Genomic DNA, 13,047 nt, shown 5'->3' on the forward strand with positions numbered 1-13,047 from the left:
GAAGCCACCATTGAGGCTGTTCCAGAGGATGCTGTGTGGAGCGCGCTTGGTGTAAGCCCGGCGGTGAATCAGTTGATGAGCAATTTGCCTAACCTTCTGGCTCAAGCATTTTTGGCTCTTCAAAACCGCAGAGAAGACACCTACCGTGAGAACCGACGACAGCAAATCTTACGAGAATTTCATGAGTGCCAGGATGACGGACGTAGAGAAGACCGACGAAGGACAAATAATCCTTAAATTGTGAAGGGAGACAAATAAAGAACACTGTTAGAAGCAGAAGAATTATGTTGATTGTATACAAAAGAATGAATTAATAAAGACGTGTTGTGTTTTGGTTTATGTGAAATATGAGATTGTACGACAATTAATGCCCAATTTATTGAATAAAGATAGAAATAAGAAATTAGAAACCGACGAGTGGGAGGCTGCACAGAAGGCTTTGATTCTGGAACAACGTGTAGAACGTAGACGGAGGCTGAGGCAACTTGCCGAAGGACGACCTGCCGAAGGGTTGCCCGAAGGGAACCAAGGAGGTGTCACGGAAGGTGCAAAAGCTGAGGGGAATTTCTACGCGTCGCCAGACTACGGTAGAGCGAGAAGCCTCGAAGAGTTTCTGGAAGAAACTAGGTTACGGAGAGAACTAGTTGAAGAGACTCGAGATCGGTTCATAGACTTATCTCTCACGCCACAAAGGGAGGATCACCGAAGGGAGCCGGGCACGGGTGACAACGAAGGGGAAGCTAACCGCACGGTAGGTACAAGGCAGAACACCGTACCTTCGGTCACCACCACAAGAGACATCAGTGGCATCGGAGGGAGCAGCGCCGGAGGGCAGACATAGCCACAACCACCTCCAAGTGGACGACTTCCATCAATGGCGAGCAAACAGAAGTTGCCCAAATTCAACGGGGATAGCAAAGATGATCCCGCACGGCATTGCCGTACATGCGAAACCATTTGGACAGCCAACGGGGTGGCTGACCAGGATGAATGGATGAAGCAGTTCCCCGCCACACTAAGAGGAGTGGCTATTGACTGGTATTCAGACTTGGATAAAACCAAGGTAACTACGTGGGATGAATTGAAGAAAGCATTCGAGAAGGAATTTCGGCTTCTCCAAGATGATAATGAGATAGTCTCCGAAATCTATGGAACAAAGCAAGGAAAGGAGGAGACCGTACGGGTGTATGGCCGCCAGCTAAAGGAATTAGTCGGAAAGATGGAAAGCCAACCGGCTGATGGCTTAAAGAAGCGGTGGTTTGTCGAGGGTCTGAACCCTAAGCTACGACGAAAGATGAAAATTGTGCCTCCGACATCCTACGATGATGCATACAACCGGGCCATGGACTTGGAAAGTGAAAATAAGACAGCCAAAAAGAAGAAGAATAGATCTTCGTCATCCTCTGAAGATGATACGTCGGAAGAAGAGAGTAGCAGTGATGAGAAGCCGAAGAAGAAAGTCACGGCCCTTCAGAAGGATATGGAACGGATGTTAAAAGAGTTTAAGACAATGAAGGGGACCACAAGCAAGGATGATGAACTGTGCTGCACGGATTGTAAGGAGAGCGGCCACACAAAGGGTGCCTGTCCCAAGAAGGCATTCTGTGACATCTGCCAGATCATGGGACATTCTACGAAGGAATGCCCATACAATCTGAAGGCACGTAACCAGCAAGTGCTCTTTGCACATGAGCAGCCCTCCACATCGGATTCAAACAATAATGCATCTTCCAAAGGCTACCGAGGAAACCGACGAGGCGGACGGGGGAATAATAATAATTCCACCAGAAACAGGGTCCAATACGATGCGAAGGGACGCCCGACGATTCAATGTAGGGCTTGCAATCAATGGGGTCATTACGCACGAGAGTGTAATAACAATGACACCGCTCAAAAGCTATGTCGGTGGTGTGGCCCCGGTGACCATGAAGATGCCGATTGTCCGAAGTCTGGCGTAGGGGCCAATCTGATTGATATCGAAGGCAACACACGGGGTAAAGAAGCCATCCTTGCTCTTACCCGAGGGCAGGCAAAGGAAGCCCGATACCCCCATCCCCGCACGGAGAAGCAGAGAATGACGGAGGCAAGGGAGGAAATAGAAAGGGCCATGAAAGCCCAACGGGGAGAGACACACGAGTCATCTGGACCCTACTGCACAGACGCGGAGAGGAACATTGTACGGCAGATGCTCCAAATGGAGGTACCTGTGAAACTGGAAGACCTCCTACACACCATACCGCAATTGGGGACAGTGTTGTTGGGCACAAAGGTTGATAAACCCAAACCGAGAGACATGGACGCTCCCATACTAGGAAGCTCGGCAACAAATCCAGTTGTACTTACCGTCAACAATGGCCGACACCCAGCCGTGGTGGAGATGGGCATCCTGGGCACCATCCTGACGGATACTATAGCAGACGACGGTTTCGGAGTAAATGTCCTTCCGGAGGACACATGGAAAAAGCTAGGAAAGCCCACTCTGTGGCCACCTACGTTTAATCTGCTAGGTGCAGACCAGCACGGGATTAAACCCCTCGGCATGTTGATGGCAAGTCACCGTGGGTGCACAACCTTTTGTACTCGACTTCGTGGTCATTCCATTGAAACAGAAAGGGTATGACGCCATACTTGGAAGAGGATGGTTGGTGGCAGCGAAAGCAAACCACAACTGGAAACGAAATACACTCTCGATGGAGAGCGGAGGCAAGAAATTCACTATTGATCTCCGGACGCAGTTGGTGAGCGAGGAACTTGCCTCTTCCTCAGGATCTGAATCCGAGAGGGAAAATGACCCACGAGACGAAGGGAGAGAGGGGATGGACCCAGATGCCTAAGGCATATTAAAAATCGGAGGTTGCTGTTCGGAGGATGACACAGATTCACTAAATGGATTGTTCCATTGGCAGCAGCAGGAGTATGAGATGTTCTCACCCTCCTGTAACGTATTAAGCGTCGAAGGAGAGGAGCCAGATCAATATCCTCCAAAATATGGGGAGTGTAAGGAAGGAGAAGCTACAATGGACACCGTACCCGCACATCAATTTAGAAACAAGGAGGCCATGAAGTATCAAGAACCGACGGTGAAACCTTTGAATCTAGGTACGGAGACGGATAAGAAAATCATTCTGGTAGGAGATGACTGGAACCCAGTGCTGAAAAAGGCCGCATTCAAGATTTTCACCTAGTACAAAGATGTATTCGCATGGACTTATAAGGATTTGAAGGGAGTCCCACCGGAGTTATGTGTTCACCGTATTCTGTTGGTACTAGGCGCAGTACCAGTACGGCAGCGACCATACAGGATGAATAAAAACTATGCTGCAAAAGTACAAAAAGAGATTGAACGAATGCTGGAGGCCAAGATTATCTTTAGGGTGCAAAATAGCGAATGGGTATCCCCCATCGTAATATCTCTCAAAAAGGATGGTAACGAGATCCGGATTTGTGTCGACTTCCGGCGACTCAATGCAGTTACCATCAAAGATCCATTTCCCATACCGTTCACGGACTCTATTCTTGAAGAGGTGGCCGGCCATGAAATCTATTCATTTATGGATGGATTTTCTGGCTATAATCAGATATCAATAGCGGAGGAAGATACGCTGAAGACGACATTTGTGGTGGAGGACGGAGTATATGCTTACAACCGGATGCCCTTCGGTCTCTGCAATGCTCCGGCAACGTTCCAACAAATAATTCTCCACATTTTTGATAAGATGTCCGTGGGTAACTTCAAGGTGTTCCTGGATGATTGGTCCATCTACAGCGGGGAGGAGACGCATCTGAAGGCACTCGGAGAATGTATGGACAGGTGTCGGAGGGCACGACTCGCACTGAACCCTAAGAAATGCAGATTCATGGTACCTCAGGGTAGACTACTCGGACACATAGTGTGTAAAGCAGGACTTAAAACAGACCCGGATAAAGTTCGGGTGATTGTGGAGATGGAACCCCCACAGGATGTCTCAGGGGTAAAATCTTTTTTGGGACACATTGGATATTACCGAAGGTTTATAAAAAATTTCTCCCAGATATCTTACCCCCTGGATAACCTCACAAGAAAAGGGGAACCGTACGTATGGGGAATGGCGCAGTCGGAATCTTTCGAGGAATTGAAATCACGACTGTTGGCGGCACCAATATTGGCCTACCCAAACTGGGACAGAGAATTTCATGTGCACGTCGACGCCTCCAACTATGCAATAGGTGCAACCTTAGCACAAGTTGGGGATCATGGGTTGGATCACCCGGTCTACTTCGCCAGTAGACTACTCTCGAAAGCTGAGAGAAATTACAGTACAACTGAACGGGAAGCGCTCGGCATGGTTTACACAGTACAGAAGTTCCGACATTATTTGTTGGCGACACCCTTCACCTTCTATGTAGACCATCAAGCTTTGATGTACTTGGTGAATAAACCTATTATTCAAGGACGGGTGAGTCGGTAGCTGTTACTACTGCAAGAATTCACATTCAACATTATAGTACGGCCAAGGAAGAGCCATGTGATCGTTGACCAACTATCACGAATCAAGTCGGGAGAACGAGCGGAGAGTAATTTTCTTTTACCAAAAGGAGAGATTTCATTGACGCCAGTGCAGATGTAACACGTGAGGTAAAGCCTTTTGATGAAAGTGAAGAGGTCGATGAAGTCACAAATCTCCTTGACAATGATGGCAGTTTTATATGGAAGCATTTATATGAATGTATTTCATATCCTCCTAGATTATCCATATATTTCTGGTGTGGAAGCACTTCCTTTCACAACCTGTGTAATAAGATTACACACTTAAAAAAGGACATGGTGTTTGCAAATAAAACTCATATTGCTTGAGATTTCTATCAGGATTTATGAAATGAGTCTTGGAAATAAAGCATGAGAAATTGGTAGAACCTTGAGAGTTCAATGTTGTTTTGAGGAAAATACGGAAACAACTATGGCAGAGTGATGCCAGTTAAAAGAGCAATTAACATAGATCAATCAAGCCTAAAAGAAAAAGGGCTGCATGAAGAGGGCTCTAGGGGTATGAAGATAAATTTAAGGGGATAAAACACGGGGCATGCATACATGGAAAATAAATGGGATCTGCGACAGAGATCACATTCACGGAGACAAAGATAACAAGAAATTTACTCGGGTTAAGATGAGAGAATAAGGCAAATCAAAGGTTTGAAACAATATTATTAATTTATTTAGGATAAAGTTATAATTATTTTGAAAATAAAAATTTATTAATTTACAATTATAGGGTTATGAGTTGTGGATGCTCCAAGCATGATAGAATTCTTTGCTACTATGTAATGGATTTTCCTTGATTGATTAATAATGGATCAATTGTGTTAGTTTGGAGTACTTACAAGCTCATAAGCTATGTTACCAGGTTCGGCCCTCTTATACCCCGTGCCCAGACAAGGTCTGCCTAGGTTCGGGTTCGCACATTCATTCGGTGAAAGTTTTCATTAATAAAACATTAAAAAAATAGAAAGTTTATTATTCGATTAAATTTTTTTAATTAATTCATTGATTATTATAGATATTATATTATATTATACAACAATATTGTATATTAATATACATAATATTATTAATTTATTACTAAGTTACCGGGTTCGGTCCCCTAGACCCCTGGTACTGGTCCAATATGGTCCTGGTTCGGGGTTTGGATCCAGTTCGCCTGTGGTTCAGATAGGGTTCATGTTTCACAGGCCTGGTTCGAACCAGGGTGAACCCAAGAGGACCCAAGTCGAACCCAGGGGTGTGACAGCCCAAAAATGGATTTTTTTTTTGCAAAATTTATTTATTTTTGAATTCCACCATATAAAAAATTAAAATGACCCTATGTCTTAAGCCACACACCTATGCATCGTACAACTAAGAGAGAAGCACAAGTCTGTACGAAAGAACAAGTCAGAAAACACAATTCCCGTACAGGAGAATGCAACTTGATCAGAATTTTGACTTCTTTGGCCTTGTTCCTGACATCTTAAAAAAGCAAAAAATTGATGCGCTGCCCCGAGACCCTGCGAGGGGCGCGACCCCGCAAGGGGCTCTGCCCCTTGACCCCACTGGGGGCGCTGCCCCAAACCCCCGCAAGGGGCGCTGCCCCTTGACCCCGTTGGGGGCGTTGCCCCAAACCCCCATTAGAGAATCCATTTGATGATCAAACTTTAAATTGTTGAATGTTGAAACAATGATACTTGAATATTTTATCATTTTGATATTAAACTTGATGTATATGATGCTGTTATGGTATGATCATGATGCTATGATTACAAGTTTATGTTGGTTTTGTTGTTTATATGATGCTATGTGACATGCTAATCTTAATTCATGCTTATAGGCTGCATATATATATAATTTACATGTTTTTGTACTAACGAACCCAAACCCCTTTTCAAATTTTTGCCGTACCGGCGTACCGGGTTCTTCGAAACCCGAACCGGTAACTTAGATTTATTATATAGTATAATATAATATTAATATACAATATTATTGTATTATATATATAACCCAACCCACAAACCCAAAGGGCAAAAAAAAATTTGGCCAAACCCACGAACCGGGTTCCCGTGCCCAAACCTGAACCGGTAACTTAGCTCATAAGTCAATTCTTAGATGAATGCTAATGCATTACAAATGAAGACATGAAAAACACAAACATTGAACAATTGAAGGGGAGCCATCTGGGTGATCCAAACACCCATGGGGGTTCCAAACAGCTTAAAGAGTTGCCAAAGCTGACAGGATCAACCAGAATCAAATTTGTCGATATCAAACATCCCACAAGATAAATGTTTGGTTGCATACAACTAGATAAGCGCAAGCAGCATCAAGAACAAAGAGTTGGCATTTCTTTCAAACTCCGGAGCTTTGGGTACATCAAAACTTATTTGTTATTCTGTTGTAACTGAAAAACAAGTCATAACAATCCCTTTGGAATCTGTCAAAGAGGAGTTATGTATGAATGTTAGTGAAGTTGATAGATCTGAAAGTGGAAGATTTTTCTGTTTTGGGTGTTTGGATATCAATTCCATCTGTCAGATGTCAATGTTAGTGACTTAAGGAGATTTGATCACACTCTTCTGTAGTTTTCACCTGAACTAAGTTTCTTCAAGTCAAATCTTGAGTTATGTTTCATGCCATGTTTACTCTCTTTCACTACTAATAATCTAATGATGTTTTGTTCAACAAAACTTAGTGTTGACACTGTCATAAGCACATTTTACGTCTAAAACAGCAAGTGTGTCAGTCCAATGATTGGAGCCCTTTATCTTTATGTTGGTAAAGCAAGGAGTGGAATATCCACCCTGCTTAGGGATCATCAACAGAGAAATCCAGGTGTTGCATGTTACAGGTTTAATGCTGGCATCAAGGTTCATCGCACTTTCTGTAAGGTCATCTGCAACATGATTGAAATGATTTTCCATTCTTAATTCTATGATATAATATGTGAATTGAAATGGAAATAGGTATTAAATTTATCATTAATAACACTCAAGACATTTACCATGTTTCAATCATTTCCTGATGTCAGCATCCCCAGTCCCACTTTCTACTAATGAATCCCAGAAGTTTTCAAATACCCTCTTCCAATTCTTAGTACAACATTGCTTCTTCCTGCAACAATTCATTTCTCCTCTCTAACCAAACAAGAAATAGAGAAGTAGATGACATGACTTTTATCACAACTAAATAAATTTGTAAAGGCCATCCTTTGGAGTATTGAGATTGTTAAGTTTCCCAATATTAATTACAACTCATAGATACGTACATATTAAGAGGGCCTCCATTAATATTCACCCAGTTATTATGGGTTAAAAAGAAACAATACATTAAAATAATGTTCAAATTGAGATTTTGGGCTAGCCCCACAATTCTTGAGCATATTTCAGTGTCACTTTCAAATGCACAAAGTCACCTGTGATCATTCAAAATTAATAAACATCACCACTTCATTACCTTCTTGTACACCTCAACAGGGAGTGGAAGCTTAAGAAATGACATCCATGCTTTACTCATTTTTGACCTCATCCTTTTGGCAGATATTCTACTAGAAGATGCCTGTTCAACATACCCACATGATTAAGAAAATGAATCAGAAATGCAAACAAAGCAAGTGAGCAGGAACTAAAATTCATATGGCACTTCATCAAATATGAATCACTTTGCAGAAATGGTTATTCGTTCCTATAAGAACATGTTCCTTATATTAAACAATTCAATGCACACTGTCAATGCATTGATGATTACATTTCTTTGATGTTGGCTTCAAATTAGAAAAAAAAAATTGTAATTACAAGAGCCCAAAGCTATGTAACTTGGGGACATGTCCCCTAAAAAAATGAACCCATCCCCTATAGGCGACATTTCAGGGACACTAAGACAGGAAATTTCTAGCCCCATCCCGAAATTTTCAGAATTTCAGGAAACATTTTGGTGGCTTTGAAAAACTAACAGGTGACAGCTAGCAGTCCCCAAGACTGCCAATAGGCATCTGGATATCCCAAGGATTGCTAGCCATCCTCTAAAGCCCCAGCACTCAAACGTCTTCAGTTTTTTTCTAAGTTACCGGTTCGGGTTCGGATTCAGGTTCGGATTCGCGGATTCGGCAAAAAAAAAAAAAAAAATCTTGGGTACGGTTACGGGTTCACCCGTACATATATATATATATATATTTTAATTATACATATATACCCATATACTATATATATGGTCAATATATACACTTCATACAAAAATAAAATATACAATGTGACTTTCCATACATAAATCATAAATCATAAATCATAAATCCATGATTATTAATTGCCAATGCCAATAAATATTCATATATCACAAATGTAATCAGTAAACTAATAACTAAAGTCTAATATCATATTCATAATTTGCAAAAAAGATAATATTCAAGTTTCAAGTCTTTTTTAAAAAGTCATAAAGGGGCGAATTAGAGTTTTATTACAAAAAAACTATTTTAAAAAGTCATTTTTTATTGTTTTTTTGACCCGTGGGCCCCGTTTTTGGGAAACCACGGGCCTGGGTTCATCCGGGTCCTCTTGGGTTCACCCGGGTCCTCCTGAGTTCGACCTGGGTTCCACCTGGGAAGGACCCGGGAGGAACCCAAGGAGAAACCGGGGAGAACCAGGACATGGCAAGAACCAGAACCGGAACCCAAGCCAAAAGGGGAAGAACCGGTAACTTAGGAACTTTTTTTAATAAAATACACAAAACTAATTAAAAATAAAGGGATATGGGGTCTCACAAGGACTCACATCCCTTTACACAAGACCTAAACCTAAATATAGACAACATCTAAAATCAAAGAAAGGAACTCATTTTTTCCATTTCACAAATTGCGAGGAGGAAAAGAAAGAAAGAGCACATTTGTGAGGTGAGAACTGAAAGAAGCAAACAACAATGAGAAGAGGGCAAGGGAGCACCAAATTTACATCCTTTGAGGTAAGTTCACTATCTATCATTCATTTTAATGTATTCTTGTTATTGTTTTTGTCAAGTTTCAAACACTTAAAGAAGGTTTTTTTTGTTTGTTTTGTTTTATATTTGCCCTTGCAGCTGCCAATTGCATTTTCAACCAAAAAGAGAAAAACAATGAGCAGCAATGAGGGTAGTGAGGGTGACAAAATTCAGACTCAATGAAGCATTCATCATAGTAGAAATTATCTTTAAGGTTCTAGGAGTGAGTTTGTTGCAGGGGCAATTAGTTCAAATAACCCATATGAATGTCCTCCTTAACTCTTGAAAACGAATGCAAAGGGCCCATTTAATCCCAAAAAACTTCCTTTACAATTTAACCACCATAGACAATGAAAATAAAAAAAAGGGAGTAGAGTATGGTTGTGTCATTTGTGCAAAACGGACTCAGAAGCAGCTACACAAAGGTTTGTTCTCATCATTTGGGCATAACCAGGTGATACAAGAAATAAAGGAATGCCAATAGAATCTAAGAAAACTGGTGTGGCATTGCCTACCCAAACTATATCTGTTGAGAGTCAAATCGGAAAGAAAACAGACATTAGTGTTGCAAGGATGTTTAATATGTTATCACAAGAAGAGGCCGAGTTTGCTTTTGCCAAATTTATCTAAGCCAATACCATACCATTTCATATGGCACATTCTTCATACTTTACACAAATGTTCAAAGATGCATTGTTAGTCCATGATTTACCCCCTATCTAAAACATAAGCTACACACCTCTCTCCTTGACAAAGAGTATTCCAAGGTGAGCATAGTGATGGAGGAGACGAGAAAAGTCTGGATGAAGGTTAGTTGCTCTTATTATGGACAGGTGGATTGTTATTAGACATCAACCACTCATCAATGTCATTGTCACATGTTCACTTGGCTCTTATTTTCTTAAGAGCTATTGGCTGTTCAAGGAGGAAGGATGCAAACATCCAATTTCTGATTTTGAGGGATGAGATTGAAGAGGTTGGACCCTCTAATGTTGTACAATAAGTGACCAACTGCAATGTTCCCTTCTTGGACCTAGTTAGTAAGTGAGGCCGTTAGCCTATTTAAGTTCTCGTAAGCTATTTTGGTGCTGCTAAGAGGACTCCAATGTTCTTGGAGTGCTCAGTTTCGGGTTTTATTGGCATCCAGTCGTGGTTTTCAGCTCAGTTAGTATCCAAGATTGCAGCTAAGTGTTTTTGCCTTCTTGGGCTGCTGTTGGACTCTCTAATGTTGTACAATAAGTGACCAACTCTAATATTCCTTTCTTGGACCTCGTTAGTAAGTGAGGTCGTGTTGATGTGTGTTTTATGCACATAACATTTCAGAATAAAGTACCAAGGTAATTTACCCTCTCTTGAACAAAATCACCTCAGATGCTAAGAATGAGATCAACTAAAATGATTCCAAGGTTTCTACACGTCAGGTCTTGACGAGTGGGTAACTCAATGGTCGATGTGAATTGTTGTGTTCACTTGGGGACTTACGCAAATGTTTGGATTATCTTCTTCGACTATGAAGATGCGAAATAGGTGTACTGACAACTTAGGATTTATCAATGAAGCTCCAGACTTAATTCTTACTAAAAAAATGGGCAAAAGGAATAGGGTTCAAGAAATCTATTCTAAGCCTAAGAATGTAGGAAATGATGAACAAATTTAGTGGAATCAAACTAGGCAATGTCTCACAAACAGGTATTGACACAAGCTTAGTGCAATCGTCTAAGGTATACTTATGGATTTTCAAACTATTACCATCAAACGTTGACACCATCCAAGTTGATGCTTGTCAAGGGACACGTAATAGTTGAAGTTAAGCTTACTCAAATTTTCAGTTGACCACACAAGGCGCACTTACCAGCGGCAAGAAGCTAGTAGTATGGATTAAGCATTCCACACAAATATATTCAACAAATCTTTCACTCAATCTAACATACATGAAAATAAATTCTAATCTAACTTGGAGGAATTGAGAACCATAAATGTAAAGACAACACTTGAAGAGAAAAATCACCAACAATTGAACAATGATTATGATTCAAATAGTACAACATATACCAACAATTCTACAAAAACTCTCCCTTACAAATGAGAGACAAGGAGGCATATATAGAGTCTCTTACAAAATGGATGGCCAAGATTGATACAAGATCAACGGCCAAGATCATGCCAACAAAAGCCTAGAATTGCCCTAATTAGGGTTTACATCAAAAATGGTGCCACCTACATATGGCCCAATAAAAAGATACCTAGTCATCAAATAGAGAATCTTCTAGAAGATTCCTCCCTGCATCTCTCTCACTCCTAACATACTCCAAGAATCTAGCCAATACTGAATCTAACTCCTCCATGGAAATGCTAGGCAAGGTATCCTGTTGTAAATCAATCATGTCCAGTGAATCCGAACAAGCATCCAAAGTGTTCTCCCAATCTGGCATGAGCTTCTACGAACTATGAACATGAATCAACAAAGAGACCAAGTCGTCTATCTGACTCTTCTTCAAAGAGTCCAACTAGCAAAAATACATAAATTTCATCTTGTCTCTTAATTCAGCTAGTGTAAACCACTAGCATCACTAACATCAACACCCAATAACTCCTCAATTGAGGAAGGGATCTTCATCTGAATGTCCTGAATCAATCCTTCCATCTCCATACAACTCGACTGGGCATTCTCATAAGTTGATCTCTTCCCGGCCAATGAACAATACCAGCCATGGAAATCGTATCTGTCTCCACTGTGCACAATGTTCACGCTAACCAAGGTAAAATTAGGAATCTTCTTCAAAGCCTGGAGGCGTGGAATAGTCTTCTCCTGAATAGGCTGGAATTCTTCCCAAACTCCCTCCAAATACTGGATTCCAAATACAAGCCCTGTTGTCCTATCATATGCCTAGACAAACTGAGTAAGGAAATCATCTGCCTACTATCCTGTACTCTCAATCCACTTTTCCACCTCCGAGAGTGTATCTCTCCCTGCCTCATAGTGTGAATGTATTCCATGGTCAACCACAATAGGGGAAATAAGGGTGGGATTTTCACGCCTTATCCCTGCAATATACTCTCTGAGTCTAATATTCTCTTCTTTGTACCTTTCTTTCTCTGCAATCTCTCTGTCTAACCTTGCATCGATTGCCTTGAGGTTTTCACCAACCTCTTGAAGCTCTTGCTCTCTAGATGTATGACCAAGAGCAATTGAAGTGATTTGGAAATTCATAGGAGTAGCAATGTCTGTTGTCACACCTACAATAGGAACAACAACCTGCGCAATCCGCATTCCTGTCTCATCTCTAGCTATGTGCGACAAAATTTCCGCTCTCTTGGGTTCCTTCTCTTTAGCACTCCTAGCTAGGTAGTCATCAATATCATCAATAGGTTGTACCTCTATCATTTTGTTACTTTTCTCCATACTTCTCATCAGCCAATCAGGAATAGCGGCCATCTCCATACCATCATCGAGACACATTTCTTGATCAAGTCCTCTCAATGCCGAGATAACATCATCTTAATCAGAATTATTCCTAGTCAAATCATATATCTCATTTCCCAAACTAACTTCCAAAAGGACAGTAAGGGATCCA

General features: G+C 41.3%; 1 protein-coding gene across 5 annotated transcripts in view; it reads right to left on the reverse strand.

The window, feature by feature from the left end:
- The window catches only part of LOC131075585 (protein NUCLEOLAR COMPLEX ASSOCIATED 4), a 190,874-nt gene that overhangs the window by 81,486 nt on the left and 96,341 nt on the right, over window positions 1-13,047 (reverse strand). For all 5 annotated transcript variants that reach the window (XM_058012434.2, XM_058012433.2, XM_058012432.2 and 2 more), the window contains one exon: window positions 7,961-8,062. In XM_058012434.2, the coding sequence (XP_057868417.1) occupies window positions 7,961-8,062 (102 nt within the window). The remainder of the gene's footprint in view (window positions 1-7,960; window positions 8,063-13,047) is intronic.

This window comes from Cryptomeria japonica, chromosome 5 (genome assembly GCF_030272615.1).
Source record: "Cryptomeria japonica chromosome 5, Sugi_1.0, whole genome shotgun sequence".
NCBI lineage: Eukaryota > Viridiplantae > Streptophyta > Pinopsida > Cupressales > Cupressaceae > Cryptomeria > Cryptomeria japonica.